Source organism: Pseudophryne corroboree, chromosome 2, assembly GCF_028390025.1.
Source record: "Pseudophryne corroboree isolate aPseCor3 chromosome 2, aPseCor3.hap2, whole genome shotgun sequence".
In the NCBI taxonomy this organism is placed as follows: domain Eukaryota; kingdom Metazoa; phylum Chordata; class Amphibia; order Anura; family Myobatrachidae; genus Pseudophryne; species Pseudophryne corroboree.
Window position 1 is genome coordinate 667,743,980 of NC_086445.1, and position 17,622 is coordinate 667,761,601.

Below are 17,622 nucleotides of genomic sequence, written 5' to 3' on the forward strand. Positions count from 1 at the left end.
TCTTAGGCTGTGAGGAAACCTGAGGTAAAACATTTTCTTCCCAGCTGTTGCTGTGGATACGAGGTCCCAGAGACCATCCCCAAACAATTCCTCACCCTTATAAGGCTCTATGTGCCTTTTAAAGTCAGCATCACCTGTCCAGTGTCGGGTCTCTAATACCCTCCAGACAGAATGGACATTGCATTAATTCTGGATGCCAGCCGGCAAAATATCCCTCTGTGCATCCCTCATATATAAGACATCTTTAATATGCTCTTATGTTCGCAAAATAGTATCCCTGTTTGACAGGGTCACAGACCACGCTGCAGCAGCACTATCTGCAGGTCTCAGTCTAGTACCTGAGTGTGTAAATACAGACTTCAGGATAGCCTCCTGCTTTTTATCAGCAGGTACCTTCAAAGTGGCCGTATCCTAAGACGGCAGTGCCACCTTTTTTGACAAACGTGTGAGCGCCTTATCCACCCTAGGGGATATCTCCCAGCGTAACTTATCCTCTGGCGGGAAAGGGTACGCCATCAGTAACTTTTTAGAAATTACCAGTTTCTTATCGGGGGAACCCACGCTTTTTCACACTTCATTCACTCATTTGATGGGGGAACAAAACACTGCCTGCTTTTTCTCCCCAAACATAAAACCCTTTTTTTTTTTTTTTTTTTTTAGTGGTACTTGGGTTAATGTCAGAAATGTGTAACACATTTTTTATTGCCGGGATCATGTAACGGATGTTCCTAGTGGATTGTGTATATGTCTCAACATCGTCGACACTGGAGTCAGACTCCGTGTCGACATCTGTGTCTGCCATTTGAGGGAGCGGGCGTTTTTGCGCACCTGATGGCCTTTGAGACGCCTGGGCAGGCGCGGGCTGAGAAGCCGGCTGTCCCACAGCTGTTACGTCATCCAGCCTTTTATGTAAGGAGTTGACACTGTCGGTTTATACCTTCCACCTATCCATCCACAGGGGGCGACATCACATTTATCGGCATCTGCTCTGCCACCACATAAGCCTCCTCATCAAACGTGTCGACACAGCCGTACCGACACACCGCACACACAGGGAATGCTCTGACTGAGGACAGGACCCCACACAGCCCTTTGGGGAGACAGAGAGAGAGTATGCCAGCACACACCAGAGCGCTATATAATGTAGGGATTAACACTATATTGAGTGAATTTTTCCCAATAGCTGCTTGTATATACACAATATTGCGCCTAAATTTAGTGCCCCCCCCTCTCTTTTTAACCCTTTGAGCCTGCAAACTACAGGGGAGAGCCTGGGGAGCTGTCTTCCAGCTGCACTGTGAAGAGAAAATGGCGCCAGTGTGCTGAGGGAGATAGCTCTGCCCCTTTTTCGCGGACTTTTCTCCCGCTTTTTTATTGATTCTGGCAGGGGTATTTATCACATATATAGCCTCTGGGGCTATATATTGCCAGCCAAGGTGTTTTTATTGCTGCTCAGGGCGCCCCCGCCCCCCCCCCCCCCAGCGCCCTGCACCCATCAGTGACCGGAGTGTGAGGTGTACATGAGGAGCAATGGCGCACAGCTGCAGTGCTGTGCGCTACCTTGGTGAAGACTGAAGTCTTCTGCCGCCGATTTTCCGGACCATCTTCGTGCTTCTGGCTCTGTAAGGGGGACGGCGGCGCGGCTCCGGGAACGAACACCAAGGACATGTCCTGCGGTCGATCCCTCTGGAGCTAATGGTGTCCAGTAGCCTAAGAAGCCCAAGCTAGCTGCAAGCAGGTAGGTTCGCTTCTTCTCCCCTTAGTCCCTCGATGCAGTGAGCCTGTTGCCAGCAGGTCTCACTGTAAAATAAAAAATCTAAAATAAACTTTCTTTCTAGGAGCTCAGGAGAGCCCCTAGTGTGCATCCAGCTCGGCCGGGCACAGAAATCTAACTGAGGTCTGGAGGAGGGTCATAGAGGGAGGAGCCAGTGCACACCAGATAGTACCTAATCTTTCTTTTAGAGTGCCCAGTCTCCTGCGGAGCCCGTCTATTCCCCATGGTCCTTACGGAGTTCCCAGCATCCACTAGGACGTCAGAGAAAAATCCTTAAACCTATACTTAAATAAGAATTTACTTACCGATAATTCTATTTCTCGGAGTCCGTAGTGGATGCTGGGGTTCCTGAAAGGACCATGGGGAATAGCGGCTCCGCAGGAGACAGGGCACAAAAGTAAAGCTTTCCGATCAGGTGGTGTGCACTGGCTCCTCCCCCTATGACCCTCCTCCAAGCCAGTTAGGTACTGTGCCCGGACGAGCGTACACAATAAGGGAGGAATTTTGAGTCCCGGGTAAGACTCATACCAGCCACACCAATCACACCGTACAACTTGTGATCTAAACCCAGTTAACAGTATGATAACAGCGGAGCCTCTGAAAAGATGGCTCACAACAATAATAACCCGATTTTTGTAACTATGTACAAGTATTGCAGATAATCCGCACTTGGGATGGGCGCCCAGCATCCACTACGGACTCCGAGAAAATAAGAATTTACTTACCAATAATTCTATTTCTCGGAGTCCGTAGTGGATGCTGGGGTTCCTGAAAGGACCATGGGGATTATACCAAAGCTCCCAAACGGGCGGGAGAGTGCGGATGACTCTGCAGCACCGAATGAGAGAACTCCAGGTCCTCCTTAGCCAGGGTATCAAATTTGTAGAATTTAGCAAACGTGTTTGCCCCTGACCAAGTAGCTGCTCGGCAAGGTTGTAAAGCCGAGACCCCTCGGGCAGCCGCCCAAGATGAGCCCACCTTCCTTGTGGAATGGGCATTTACATATTTTGGCTGTGGCAGGCCTGCCACAGAATGTGCAAGCTGAATTGTATTACACATCCAACTAGCAATAGTCTGCTTAGAAGCAAGAGCACCCAGTTTGTTGGGTGCATACAGGATAACAGCAAGTCAGTTTTCCTGACTCCAGCCGTCCTGGAACATATTTTCAGGGCCCTGACAACATCTAGCAACTTGGAGTCCTCCAAGTCCCTAGTAGGTGCAAGGCACCACAATAAGCTGGTTCAGGTGAAACACTGACACCACCTTAGGGAGAGAACTGGGGACGAGTCCGCAGCTCTGCCCTGTCCGAATGGACAAACAGATATGGGCTTTTTTGAGAAAAAACCACCAATTTGACACTCGCCTGGTCCAGGCCAGGGCCAAGAGCATGGTCACTTTTCATGTGAGATGCTTCAAATCCACAGATTTGACTGGTTTTAAACCAATGTGATTTGAGGAATCCCAGAACTACGTTGAGATCCCACAGTGCCACTGGAGGCACAAAAGGGGGTTGTATATGCAATACTCCCTTGACAAACTTCTGGACTTCAGGAACTGAAGCCAATTCTTTCTGGAAGAAAATCGACAGGGCCGAAATTTGAACCTTAATGGACCCCAATTTGAGGCCCATAGACACTCCTGTTTGCAGGAAATGCAGGAAACGACCGAGTTGAAATTTCTTTGTGGGGCCTTCCTGGCCTCACACCACGCAACATATTTTCGCCACATGTGGTGATAATGTTGTGCGGTCACCTCCTTTCTGGCTTTGACCAGGGTAGGAATGACCTCTTCCGGAATGCCTTTTTCCCTTAGGATCCGGCTTTCCACCGCCATGCCGACAAACGCAGCTGCGGTAAGTCTTGGAACAGACATGGTACTTGCTGAAGCAAGTCCCTTCTTAGCGGCAGAGGCCATAAGACCTCTGTAAGCATCTCTTGAAGTTCCGGGTACCAAGTCCTTCTTGGCCAATCCGGAGCCATGAGTATAGTTCTTACTCCTCTACGTCTTATAATTCTCAGCACCTTAGGTATGAGAAGCAGAGGAGGGAACACATACACCGACTGGTACACCCACGGTGTTACCAGAACGTCCACAGCTATTGCCTGAGGATCTCTTGACCTGGCGCAATACCTGTCCCGTTTTTTGTTCAGACGGGACGCCATCATGTCCACCTTTGGTATTTCCCAACGGTTTACAATCATGTGGAAAAAACTTCCCGATGAAGTTTCCACTCTCCCGGTTGGAGGTCGTGCCTGCTGAGGAAGTCTGCTTCCCAGTTTCCATTCCCGGGATGAAACACTGCTGACAGTGCTATCACATGATTTTCCGCCCAGCGAAAAGTCCTTGCAGTTTTTGCCATTGCCCTCCTGCTTCTTGTGTCGCCCTGTCTGTTTACGTGGGCGACTGCCGTGATGTTTTTCCCACTGGATCAATACCGGCTGACCTTGAAGCAGAGGTCTTGCTAAGCTTAGAGCATTATAAATTTACCCTTAGCTCCAGTATATTTATGTGGAGAAAAGTCTCCAGACTTGATCACACTCCCTGGAAATTTTTTCCTTGTGTGACTGCTCCCCAGCCTCTCGGGCTGGGCTCCGTGGTCACCAGCATCCAATCCTGAATGCCGAATCTGCGGCCCTCTAGAAGATGAGCACTCTATAACCACCACAGGAGAGACACCCTTGTCCTTGGATATAGGGTTATCCGCTGATGCATCTGAAGATGCGATCCGGACCATTTGTCCAGCAGATCCCACTGAAAAGTTCTTGCGTGAAATCTGCCGAATGGAATTGCTTCGTAGGAAGCCACCATTTTTACCAGGACCCTTGTGCAATGATGCACTGTTTTTAGGAGGTTCCTGACTAGCTCGGATAACTCCCTGGCTTTCTCTTCCGGGAGAAACACCTTTTTCTGGACTGTGTCCAGAATCATCCCTAGGCACAGCAGACGTGTCGTCGGGATCAGCTGCGATTTTGGAATATTTAGAATCCACCCGTGCTGTTGTAGCAGTATCCGAGATAGTGCTACTCCGACCTCCAACTGTTCCCTGGACTATGCCCTTATCAGGAGATCGTCCAAGTAAGGGATAATTAAGACGCCTTTTCTTCGAAGAAGAATCATCATTTCGGCCATTACCTTGGTAAAGACCCGGGGTGCCGTGGACAATCCAAACGGCAGCGTCTGAAACTGATAGTGACAGTTCTGCACCACGAACCTGAGGTACCCTTAGTGAGAAGGGCAAATTTGGGACATAGAGGTAAGCATCCCTGATGTCCCGGGACACTATATAGTCCCCTTCTTCCTGGTTCGTTATCACTGCTCTGAGTGACTCCATCTTGATTTGAACCTTTGTAAGTGTTCAAAAAATTTTTTAGAATAAGTCTCACCTAGCCTTCTGGCTTCAGTACCACAATATAGTGTGGAATAATACCCCTTTTCTTGTAGTAGGAGGGGTAATTTAATTATCACCTGCTGGGAATACAGCTTGTGAATTTTTTCCCATACTGCCTCCTTGTCGGAGGGAGACCTTGGTAAAAACAGACTTCAGGAGCCTGCGAAGGGGAAACGTCTCGACATTCCAATCTGTACCCCTGGGATACTACTTGTAGGATCCAGGGGTCCTGTACGGTCTCAGCGCCATGCTGAGAACTTGTCAGAAGCGGTGGAACGCTTCTGTTCCTGGGAATGGGCTGCCTGCTGCAGTCTTCTTCCCTTTCCTCTATCCCTGGGCAGATATGATCTTATAGGGACGAAAGGACTGAGGCTGAAAAGACGGTGTCTTTTTCTGCAGAGATGTGACTTAGGGTAAAAACGGCGGATTTTCCAGCAGTTGCCGTGGCCACCAGGTCCGATGGACCGACCCCAAATAACTCCTCTTCCTTTATACGGCAATACACCTTTGTGCCGTTTGGAATCTGCATCACCTGACCACTGTCGTGTCCATAACATCTTCTGGCAGATATGGACATCGCATTTACTCTTGATGCCAGAGTGCAAATATCCCTCTGTGCATCTCGCATATATAGAAATGCATCCTTTAAATGCTCTATAGTCAATAAAATACTGTCCCTGTCAAGGGTATCAATATTTTTAGTCAGGGAATCCGACCAAGCCACCCCAGCTCTGCACATCCAGGCTGAGGCGATCGCTGGTCGCAGTATAACACCAGTATGTGTGTATATACTTTTTATGATATTTTCCAGCCTCCTGTCAGCTGGTCCTTGAGGACGGCCCTATCTATAGACGGTACCGCCACTTGTTTTGATAAGCGTGTGAGCGCCTTATCCACCCTAAGGGGTGTTTCCCAACGCGCCCTAACTTCTGGCGGGAAAGGGTATACCGCCCATAATTTTCTATCGGGGGGAACCCACGCATCATCACACACTTTATTTAATTTATCTGATTCAGGAAAAACTACGGTAGTTTTTTCACATCCCACATAATACCCTCTTTTGTGGTACTTGTAGTATCAGAAATATGTAACACCTCCTTCATTGCCTTTAACGTGTGGCCCTAATAAGGAATACGTTTGTTTATTCACCGTCGACACTGGATTCAGTGTCCCTGTCTGTGTCTGTGTCGACCGACTAAAGTAAACGGGCGTTTTAAAACCCCTGACGGCGTTTTTGAGACGTCTGGACCGGTACTAATTGTTTGTCGGCCGTCTCATGTCGTCAACCGACCTTGCAGCGTGTTGACATTATCACGTAATTCCCTAAATAAGCCATCCATTCCGGTGTCGACTCCCTAGAGAGTGACATCACCATTACAGGCAATTGCTCCGCCTCCTCACCAACATCGTCCTCATACATGTCGACACACACGTACCGACACACAGCACACACACAGGGAATGCTCTGATAGAGGACAGGACCCACTAGCCCTTTGGAGAGACAGAGGGAGAGTTTACCAGCACACACCAAAAACGCTATAATTATATAGGGACAACCTTATATAAGTGTTTTCCCTTATAGCATCTTTTTTATATATTTCTAACGCCAAATTAGTGCCCCCCCTCTCTGTTTTAACCCTGTTTCTGTAGTGCAGTGCAGGGGAGAGCCTGGGAGCCTTCCCTCCAGCCTTTCTGTGAGGGAAAATGGCGCTGTGTGCTGAGGAGATAGGCCCCGCCCCTTTTTCGGCGGCCTCGTCTCCCGCTCTTAACGGATTCTGGCAGGGGTTAAATATCTCCATATAGCCTCCGGAGGCTATATGTGAGGTATTTTTAGCCAAAATAGGTATTCATTTGCCTCCCAGGGCGCCCCCCTCCCAGCGCCCTGCACCCTCAGTGACTGCCGTGTGAAGTGTGCTGAGAGGAAAATGGCGCACAGCTGCAGTGCTGTGCGCTACCTTTAGAAGACTGAGGAGTCTTCTGCCGCCGATTCTGGACCTCTTCTTACTTCAGCATCTGCAAGGGGGCCGGCGGCAAGGCTCCGGTGACCATCCAGGCTGTACCTGTGATCGTCCCTCTGGAGCTGATGTCCAGTAGCCAAGAAGCCAATCCATCCTGCACGCAGGTGAGTTCACTTCTTCTCCCCTAAGTCCCTCGTTGCAGTGATCCTGTTGCCAGCAGGACTCACTGTAAAATAAAAAACCTAAGCTAAACTTTTCTAAGCAGCTCTTTAGGAGAGCCACCTAGATTGCACCCTTCTCGGCCGGGCACAAAAATCTAACTGGCTTGGAGGAGGGTCATAGGGGGAGGAGCCAGTGCACACCACCTGATCGGAAAGCTTTACTTTTGTGCCCTGTCTCCTGCGGAGCCGCTATTCCCCATGGTCCTTTCAGGAACCCCAGCATCCACTAGGACGATAGAGAAAAAAGGTTCAAGTTCAAGATGGAAACGCTCAGAGCGGTCATCGCCAGCCTGGAGTGGGGGGGGGGGGGATTATATGGTGTCCCTGGACATAAAGGATGCATACCTTCATGTCCCCATATATCCTCCTCATCAGGCGTTCCTGAGATTTGCTGTACAGGCTTGTCATTACCAATTTCAGACGTTGCCATTTGGGCTTTCCACGGCCCCGAGGGTTTTCACCAAGGTAATGGCGGAAATGATGGTGCTCCTGCACAGGCAGGGAGTCACAATTATCCCGTACTTGGACGATCTCCTAATAAAAGCGAGATCAAGAGAGCAGTTGCTGAACAGCGTATCACTCTCCCTGAGGGTGTTGCAGCAGCACGGCTGGATTCTCAATCTACCAAAGTCACAGTTGGTTCCAACGAACCGGTGCCTTTCTTAGGCATGATTCTGGATACGGAACAAAAAGGGTTTTTCTCCCGATGGATAAGGCCCAGGAACTACAGAGCTTGGTCAGGGACCTGTTAAAGCCGAAATGGGTGTCTGTGCATCACTGCACTCGAGTTCTGGGAAAGATGGTGGCGTCTTACGAGGCCATTCCATTTGGCAGGTTCCATGCAAGGACTTTTCAGTGGGACCTTCTGGACAAGTGGTCCGGGTCACATCTACATTTGGATCAGATGATCAGCCTGTCCCCAAGGGCCAGGGTATCTCTCCTGTGGTGGCTACAGAGTGCTCACCTTCTAGAGGGTCGCAGGTTCGGCATTCAGGACTGGGTTCTGGTAACCACGGACGCGAGCCTCCGAGGATGGGGAGCAGTCACACAGGGAAGAAACTTCCAAGGTCTGTGGTCAAGCCAGGAGGCTTGTCTACACATCAACATGCTGGAACTAAGGGCCATATACAACGGCCTTCATCAAGCGGAGAATTTGCTTTGCGACTTACCGGTTCTGATTCAGTCAGACATCACCTCAGTGGCTCATGTAAACCGCCAAGGCGGAACAAAGAGCAGAGTGGCAATGGCAGAAGCCACCAGGATTCTTCGCTGGGCGGAAAATCATGTAAGCGCTCTGACAGCAGTCTTCATTCCGGGAGTGGACAACTGGGAAGCAGACTTCCTCAGCAGACACGATCTACATACCGGAGAGTGGGGACTTCATCTGGAAGTCTTTGCAGAAATTACAAGTCAGTGGGGGCTGCCTCAAATAGACATGATGGCGTCACGCTTCAACAAGAAGCTTCCGAGATATTGTGCCAGGTCAAGGGACCCTCAGGCGATAGCAGTGGACGCCCTGGTGACACCGTAGGTGTTCCAGTCGGTCTATGTGTTCCCTCCTCTTCCTCTCAAAGATATTGAGAATCATAAGACGAAGAGGAGTACAGACAATTCTCATTGTTCCAGATTGGTCTCGAAGAGCCTGGTATCCGGATCTGCAGGAAATGCTCACAGAAGATCCGTGGCCTCTTCCTCTCAGAGAAGACCTGTTGCAACAGGGGCCCTGTCTATTCCAAGACTTACTGCGGCTGCGTTTGACGGCTTGGCGGTTAAACGCCGGTTCCTAGCTGAAAAGGGCATTCCGGATGAGGTCATTCCTACTCTGATAAAGGCTAAGAAGGAGGTGACGGCGGAACATTATAACCGTATTTGGAGGAAGTATGTGTGTGTCTTTGTGCGAGTCCGAGAATGCTCCTCCGGAAGAATTCCATCTGGGCCGTTTTCTTCACTTCCTCCTGACTGGAGTGAATTTGGGCATAATATTAGGCTCCATTAAAGTTCAGATTTCGGCCCTATCCATTTTCTTTCAGAAGGAATTGGCTTCTCTCCCGGAAGTCCAGACTTTTGTGAAGAGAGTGCTGCATATCCTGCCGCCTTTTGTGCCTCCAGTGGCACCATGGGACCTTAACGTGGTGTTACGGTTCCTTAAGTCTCACTGGTTTGAGCCGCTTCAAACGGTGGAATTAAAGTATCTCACTTGGAAGGTGGTCATGTTGTTGGCCTTGGCATCTGCTAGGAGAGTATCTGAGTTAGCGGCTTTGTCTCACAAAATCCCCCATCTGATCTTCCATGTGGATAGAGCCGAGTTGCGGACTCGTCCTCAATTTTTGCCTAAGGTGGTTTCCTCTTTTCATATGAACCAACCTATTGTGGTGCCTGTGGCTACGCGGGACTTGGAAGATTCCGAGTCCCTTGATGTGGTCAGGGCATTGAAAATTTATGTAGCCAGAATGGCTCGGGTTAGGAAAACAGAGGCACTGTTTGTCCTGTATGCAGCCAACAAGGTTGGCACTCCTGCTTCTAAGCAGACTATTGCTCGCTGGATCTGTAATACGATTCAGCAAGCTCATTCTACGGCTGGATTGCAGTTACCAAATTCGGTAAAGGCCCATTCCACTAGGAAGGTGGGCTCTTCTTGGGCAGCTGCCCGAGTCGTCTCTGCTTTACAGCTTTGCCGAGCAGCTACTTGGTCGGGTTCAAACACTTTTGCAAAATTCTACAAGTTTGATACCCTGGCTGATGAGGACCTCATGTTTGCTCAATCGGTGCTGCAGAGTCATCCGCACTCACCCGCCCGGTTTGGAGCTTTGGTATAATCCCCATGGTCCTTACGGAGTCCCCAGCATCCTCTAGGACGTAAGAGAAAATAAGATTTTAAACCTACCGGTAAATCTTTTTCTCCTAGTCCGTAGAGGATGCTGGGCGCCCGTCCCAGTGCAGACATACTTCTGCATGACTTGTATTTAGTTCTTGCTTACGTAAGGGTTATGTTACAGTTAAGATCAGTCGTTGACCGATACTGTTTGTTCCTACTGTTAACTGGTTGCGTATATTCCAGGTTATACGGTGTGGATGGTGTGGGCTGGTGTGAATCTTGCCCTTAGATTACCAAAATCCTTTCCTCGTACTGTCCGTCTCCTCTGGGCAGTTTCTTTAACGGAGGTCTGGAGGAGGGGCATAGAGGGAGGAGCCAGTGCACACCCACATCTAAAGTTCTTTTTAGTGCCCATGTTTCCTGCGGAGCCAGTCTATGCCCATGGTCCTTACGAAGTCCCCAGCATCCTCTACGGACTAGGAGAAAAAGATTTACCGGTAGGTTTAAAATCTTATTTTCTCATACGTCCTAGAGTATGCTGGGGATGACATCAAGACCATGGGGTCTATACCAAAGCTCCAGTACGGGCGGGAGAGTGCGGATGACCCTGCAGCACAGATTGACCAAACTTTAGGTCGTCATCGGCCAAGGTGTCAAACTTGTAGAACTTCGCAAATGTGTTTGACCCTGACCAAGTAGCTGCTCGGCAAAGTTGTAATGCCGATACTCCCTGGGCAGCCGCCCAGGATGAGCCCACCTTCCTAGTGGAGTGGGCCTTCACCGACGTCGGTAACGGCAATCCAGCCGTAGTATGAGCTTGCTGAATCGTATTTCTAATCCAACGTGCAATAGTCTGCTTGGAAGCAGGACAGCCAATCTTGTTGTGATCATACAGGACAAACAGAGCCTCTGTTTTCCGTATACGAGCTGTTCTAGCAACATAGATTTTCAGAGCTCTAACCACATCTAGAGACTTTGAATCAGTGAATGTGTCAGTAACTACTGGCACCACAATAGGTTGGTTTATGTGAAAAGCAGAGACCACCTTTGGAAGAAAATGTTGGCCAGTTCGCAACTCTGCCCTATCTTCATGGAAAATCAGGTAAGGGCTCTTGTGAGACAAGGCCCCCAATTCAGACACCCGCCTTGTGGATGCCAATGCCAAAAGCATCACCACTTTCCAAGTGAAAAACTTCAACTCTATCTTTTGTAGATACTCAAACCAATCCGATTGAAGGAACTGCAATACCACGTTAAGGTCCCATGGTGCCACTGGAGGCACGAATGGAGGCTGGATGTGCAGAACCCCTTTCACGAAGGTCTGAACCTCTGGAAGAGAGGCCAATTGTTTTTGGAAGAACACTGACAAGGCCAAAATCTGGACCTTGATTGATCCCAATCGTAGGCCCGTCTCCACACCATCCTGAAAAAAAATTGAGAAACATCCTAAGTGAAACTCTTACGTACAGTAGGCGCTTTCTTGGATTCACACCAAGACACATTTTCTTCAAATACGGTGGTAATGTTTTGACGTTACTCCCTTTCTGGCCTGAATAAGGGTGGGGATGACCTCCTTAGGAATACCCTTCCTGGCTAGGATACGGCGCTCAACAGCCATGCCGTCAAACGTAGCCGGAGTAAGTCTTGGTACACACACGGCCCCTGCTGCTGCAGGTCCTCCCGAGGAGGAAGAGGCCGAGGATCTCCTATGAGTAACTGCTGAAGATCTGGGTACCAAGCCCTTCTTGGCCAGTCTGGGGCAATGAAGATTGCTCGAACCCTTGTCTTTCTTATGATCCTGAGTACTTTTGGGATAAGTGGAAGTGGAGGGAAAACATACACTGACGGAAACACCCACTGGGTCACCAGTGCATCCACTGCTACTGCTTGAGGGTCTCTCGACCTAGAACAGTATCTCTGAAGCTTCTTGTTGAGACGAGACGCCATCATGTCTACTTGAGGAAATCCCCAAAGACTTGTCACCTCTGCGAAGACTTCTTGGTGGAGGCCCCACTCTCCTGGATGGAGATCGTGTCTGCTGAGGAAGTCTGCTTCCCAGTTGTCTACTCCCGGAATAAATATTGCAGACACAGAGCTTGTAGATGTTTTTCTGCCAGCAGAGGGTTTTTATCGCCTCTGCCATTGCCGCTCTGCTTTTCGTTCCGCCCTGCCTGTTTATGTATGCGACTGCTGTTACATTGTCCGCCCGGATCTGCATGGGACGGTCTTGAAGAAGATGTACCGCTTGTTGAAGGCTGTTGTAAATGGCTCTTAGCTCCAGAACATTTATGTGAAGGCAGGCTTCCTGTTGTGACCAGCGTCCCTGGAAGTTTTCTCCCTGAGAGACTGCTCCCCAGCCTCGGAGACTTGCATCCGTGGTTACTAGGACCCAGTCCTGAATCCCGAACCTGCGTCCCTCTAGCAGGTGAGAGCTGTGCAACCACCACAGGAGCGAAATCCTGGTTTTTGACGACAGGATTATCTTTCTGTGCATGTGTAGGTGTGACCCCGACCACTTGTCCAACAGGTCCCACTGGAATACTCTGGCATGTTACCTGCCAAACCGTATGGCCTCGTAGGCCGCCACCATCTTCCCCAACAACAGAATTCACTGATGGATTGACACACTTGATGGTTTCAATATCTGTTTTACCATTTTCTGGATTTCCAGAGCCTTTTCCAGCGGAAGAAATACTCTCTGAACTTCTGTGTCCAGAATCATCCCGAGGAAAGACAACCTTGTCGTCGGTTCCAACTGTGACTGTGGTAATTAATGATCCACCCGTGTTGTTGGAGTATTGACAGGGAGAGGGATATGTTTTGTAATAACTGCTCCCTGGATCTCGCCTTTATCAGGAGGTCGTCCAGATAAGGGATTATATTGACTCCTTTCTGACGAGGAGGACCATCATCTCCGCCATCACCTTGGTGAATACCCTTGGCGCCGTGGAGAGACCGAAAGGTAACGTCTGGAATTGGTAATGGCAATCCTGAATCGCGAATCTCAGATAAGCCTGGTGAGGAGGATAAATGGGAACATGCAGGTAAGCATCCTTTATGTCCACCGACACCAAGTAGTCCCCCTCCTTCAAACTGGCAATCACCGCCAGAAGTGATTCCATCTTGAGCTCGAACCTTTTCAGGAAGAAATTCAGATCTTTTAGATTTAGGATCGGTCTGACCGAGCCGTCCGGCTTCGGAACAACTAAGAGGCTTGAATAAAAACCCCACTCTTGTTGTGACAACGGTACCAGGACTATGACCTGGTGTTGACATAATTTTTGGATTGCCGCTGTTAATGCTTCTCTCTGGCGCAGAAGCTGGCAAGGTCGATTTGAAAAATCGGCATGGGGGAAAGTCCTGAAACTCTAGTTTGTATCCCTGGGATACTATTTGCAACACCCAGGGGTCCAGGCCAGACAGAATCCAATCCTGGCTGAAGAGTTTGAGACGTGCCCCCACCTGAGCGGCCTCCCGCAAGGGAGTTCCAGCGTCATGCTGGGGATTTGGCAGAATTAGGGGTAGACTTTTGCTCTTGGTAACCTGGAGCCGGTGTGGGCTTCTTTCCCCCTTCCCCTACCTGCAAAGAAGGGGGAACCTCTCGTCTTTTTGTATTTATTGGGACTAAAGGACTGCATTTGCGGGTGATAGGTCTTTTTTGCCGGTGCAGTCGCAGAGGGCAAAAATGTTGACTTACCTGTGGTAGCCGCCGAGACGGACGCATCCAGTCCTTCGCCAAATAAGGCCTCACCTTTATATGGGAGAGCCTCCATGTTTCTTTTGTAATCTGCGTCCGCGTTCCACTGGCGAATCCATAAAGCCCGCCTAGCCGATACTGCCATGGTAGCGGCTTGTGAACTCAAGAGTCCAATATCCTTCATTGCTTCCAGCATGTAGGCGGCAGCGTCCTTAATATTCCCTAACTTAAGGAGTAGCTCATCTTTATCAATCGTGTCAATTTCTGATGACACGCTTTCGGACCATTTTTCAATAGCGCGACTCACCCATGTGCAGGCAATAGTGGGCCTGAGCAGTGTACCATTGGTAACATAAATGGATTTCAATGTCGTTTCCATTTTGCGGTCTGCCGGCTCTTTAAGAGAAGCCGTGCCAGGAGCAGGGAGAATTACCTTCTTTGTCAACCTGGGAAGTGCACTGTCTAACACAGGGGGTGAATACCATTTTTTCCTGTCTTCAACCGGGAAAGGATAAGCTATGTGAATCCTTTTGGGAATACGAAATTTTTTATCAGGATTCACCCACATCCCTTCAAACAGAGCATTTAATTTGTGTGAAGGAGGGAACGTGACTTTGGATTTCTTTTCCTTACATAAATAAGCTTTCTCCTGAGGTACAGGAGTGCTTTCTGTAACCTCCAACACGTCCCTTATAGCCACAATCATATATTGTATACTTTTTGCCAATTTATGATCTCTCTCTCTCTGGATTCACTATTGTCGACACAAGAATCAGAATCCGTGTCGGTATCAGTGTTTACAACATTTGCAAATGGTCTCTTATGTGACCCAGAGGGGCCGCCCGCATAAGGAATAACAGCATCCTGAAAAATCACATCTTCCACAGATTTTCTCCAGCATGCAGCCTTAGATTCAGACTTATCCAATCTACGGTTAATCAGATGCATACTGTCATGTAGCTCTTTCACCAACGCAGGCTCTTGGTGTGCCGGTAGCGACACCACATTACAACTCTGTGTCCCTAAAATGGCTTCCTCCGGGGAGGAACTCCCTGCCTCAGACATGCCTCACATGTGTACACCACACTCACAGACACACTGGGACTTATTTTGGGGACAGACCCACAGTAAAATCTGTCAGAGGGACACAGGATAGGAGCAGCCAGTTCACAAACCCAGCGCCAGTATTGCCTGTGAACACAGTATGTCCACAGCCCAAAAGCGCTTTTAAATAGTAATATACACTATCAAATGCACCACAATCGCTTTGTGCCCCCCCCCCCTTCATAGCACACACACAATAGCGCGTCCTTACACTCAGTATATTGACTATTATTTATACTGGCGGGGGTAGGGCTGTGCCAGCGGCATCTTATGCCCCCTTTTAGCCAGTTTGAGGTATTTTTCTTGATGCCCAGGGCGCGCCCCCCCCCCCCCCCCCGCGCCCTGCAGTGCCTGTGTGTGTGGGCAGCAATGGCGCGCTGCGCTCCCGCCAGCCGCACCGCACCCCAGCCGTCACTTACTTGATTGAAGATCATTCTTCTCATACTCACCTGTCTTCTGGCTCTGTGAGGGGGGTGATGGCGTGCTGTGGGAGTGAGCATCTAGACACAGCTAGCGTTCAGTTCCCTTCAGGAGCTAATGGTGTCCTGTCAGCCAGAAGCAGAGCCGTGAAACTCTGAGGAAGTTGGTTCTGCTTCTGCCCCCTCAGTCCCACGAAGCAGGGAGTCTGATGCCAGCAGATCTCCCTGAAAATGAAAAACCTAACAAATCTTTTCAGAGAAACTCAGTAGAGCTCCTCAGAGTGCATCCAGTCGACCTGGGTACATTTCTAAAACTGAGGTCTGGAGGAGAGGCATAGAGGGAGGAGCCAGTTCACACCCAATGAAAAGTCTTTGGAGTGCCCATGTCTCCTGCAGATTCAGTCTATACCCCATGGTCTTGATGTAGTCCCCAGCATCCTCTAGGACGTATGAGAAACAGTAATAGTATACAGAACTCATATGCAATAGGCACTTATCTAACTATTCGTACTCAAAAAGGTAGAGACTTAGTGCTGTATTACCCGTACTTAGTAGAGTGGAATACAGGGAGACTCACCTCGCTTCCAGGACCGATCAATACGTTTGCAAACGCTGAGTGGATCCAGACGCTACTAGTGAACACAGACGCTCAGTGAACACTTACGCATCCGTCACACAGCCGCCTATGCTGCGACTGGGTTCCCTTCGTCTACAGCGTCTGAGACGGTAGCGAGAAACAGTTCATGGTGGGAGACTCGGAGAAAACTGAACATGAACCGGGAGGAGAGGCGACCAGGAGAGCGTCCGACTCCCCACTGCTGACATCAATCCTAGGGATCGCAGCCTCATACTATTCCTGGAGCCTCTGATCCCTATGGCCTAGTGCTGGTGCACCCGAGGTGGCAGCCGCGTCAGCGACTGTTTGGTTACCTCCTCCCAAGACAGTGCGGCTGTGTCCTTATTCCCCTTCAACGCGAAACCGATGTCTTACCTTCTCCCCGTGCTCCGGCCACAGCCTGGTAACATCTGCTGGACCTGCTAGTATATCCGACACAGATGCTATCCGACACAGATGCCCGCCGAAACAGCACTGTACTCGTGGATAGGCATTGTCGCGACCCGGTGGAGAGTTGTTGGAGCAACTCTAAGGTACGTATAAGACGCTTTTTAGAAAAATCACTCAAGAAAAAATAGTAAGACTATAAAAATAGAATAAGAAAGCTTAGGGCTGCTAAAAACCAGCAGCCCTCTGACCATGGTCCGGCTCCTGCCGCACCAAACAAAAAACTGATTTGCCTGAGGCAGGGATATATGGACGGGCCCGTTGCATGCTGGGAGGCCGAAAAGCTTTGACCGATTGGTGCAAATCCGCTGTCGCTTCATCACATCCCAATGTTATCCAGTGGATAACCTGTGGACCCTGCCGGAGAAAACATACATTAAAAAAAAAAAAAAAAAAGTCTAAAGAAGTAAAATATAAACATGATTCAACAAAGTATTATTTCTGCATTTCTTTATTCTTTATACACTCCAAGTGCACATTAAGACATTAGCTTTCTCCAGTTTCAAATCACTGGTCAGTTTAATTTTGCATTAATAACTTCATAGATGGAATATAAAGAGGTATGGAATGGAAAAAGTCCCACATTGAGCCTGAAATGGAATTGCAACAAGAAGAGTATAAGAATCTTTTCTCCACCTGTGTCAGAAATATTCAATATTTAAAACACACAACCACAGATAGGTACAACAGAGTCACATAATTTATCTGGGAACGCCCAGTGGGCCATTAATTCACACACGTGATTGGAATAGAATAATAAAAAATAATGTAAAGAAAATGATAGACATTTTAGAGAATATGAATGTACAATATTGCATAAATGCAAACACTAGAGAAAGAAGAAACAAAATTCTTTAGATTCACAAGCCACTCAAAAACCAAAACATTTGATGTTGGTGCACATTCTTGTGCTTGCCCAATAAGTGGGACACCTCTCCAACACTTTTTACTGTTTGTTAGGCTTGCACAAAAAAACATTTGTCTAGAATCTGGTACATTCATTTAACGCCCCAGGTTATTTATCTTATGTGTGGATGAAAATAATTTTGCTTCTGTACATTCTGAATTTATGGTGACATATCAATGAAAATTGTTTTACATTTTGCTTTGAAAACTCAGCTAACAAGACTATTCAATTACAATGTCATTAGCCTAATATATTTATTAGAATACAGTGTGCACA

At 48.7% G+C, this 17,622-nt stretch overlaps 1 protein-coding gene across 8 annotated transcripts in view; it reads right to left on the reverse strand.

The window, feature by feature from the left end:
• Positions 1 to 16,874: 16,874 nt before the first annotated feature.
• Positions 16,875 to 17,622, reverse strand: part of FRS3 (fibroblast growth factor receptor substrate 3) — a 95,752-nt gene continuing 95,004 nt past the window's right edge. For all 8 annotated transcript variants that reach the window (XR_010235941.1, XM_063955064.1, XM_063955058.1 and 5 more), the window contains one exon: positions 16,875 to 17,029. Coding sequence is in view for 7 of the 8 variants with exons in the window: in XM_063955064.1 (XP_063811134.1) it covers positions 16,954 to 17,029 (76 nt within the window). In the remaining variant the exon portion in view is untranslated. The remainder of the gene's footprint in view (positions 17,030 to 17,622) is intronic.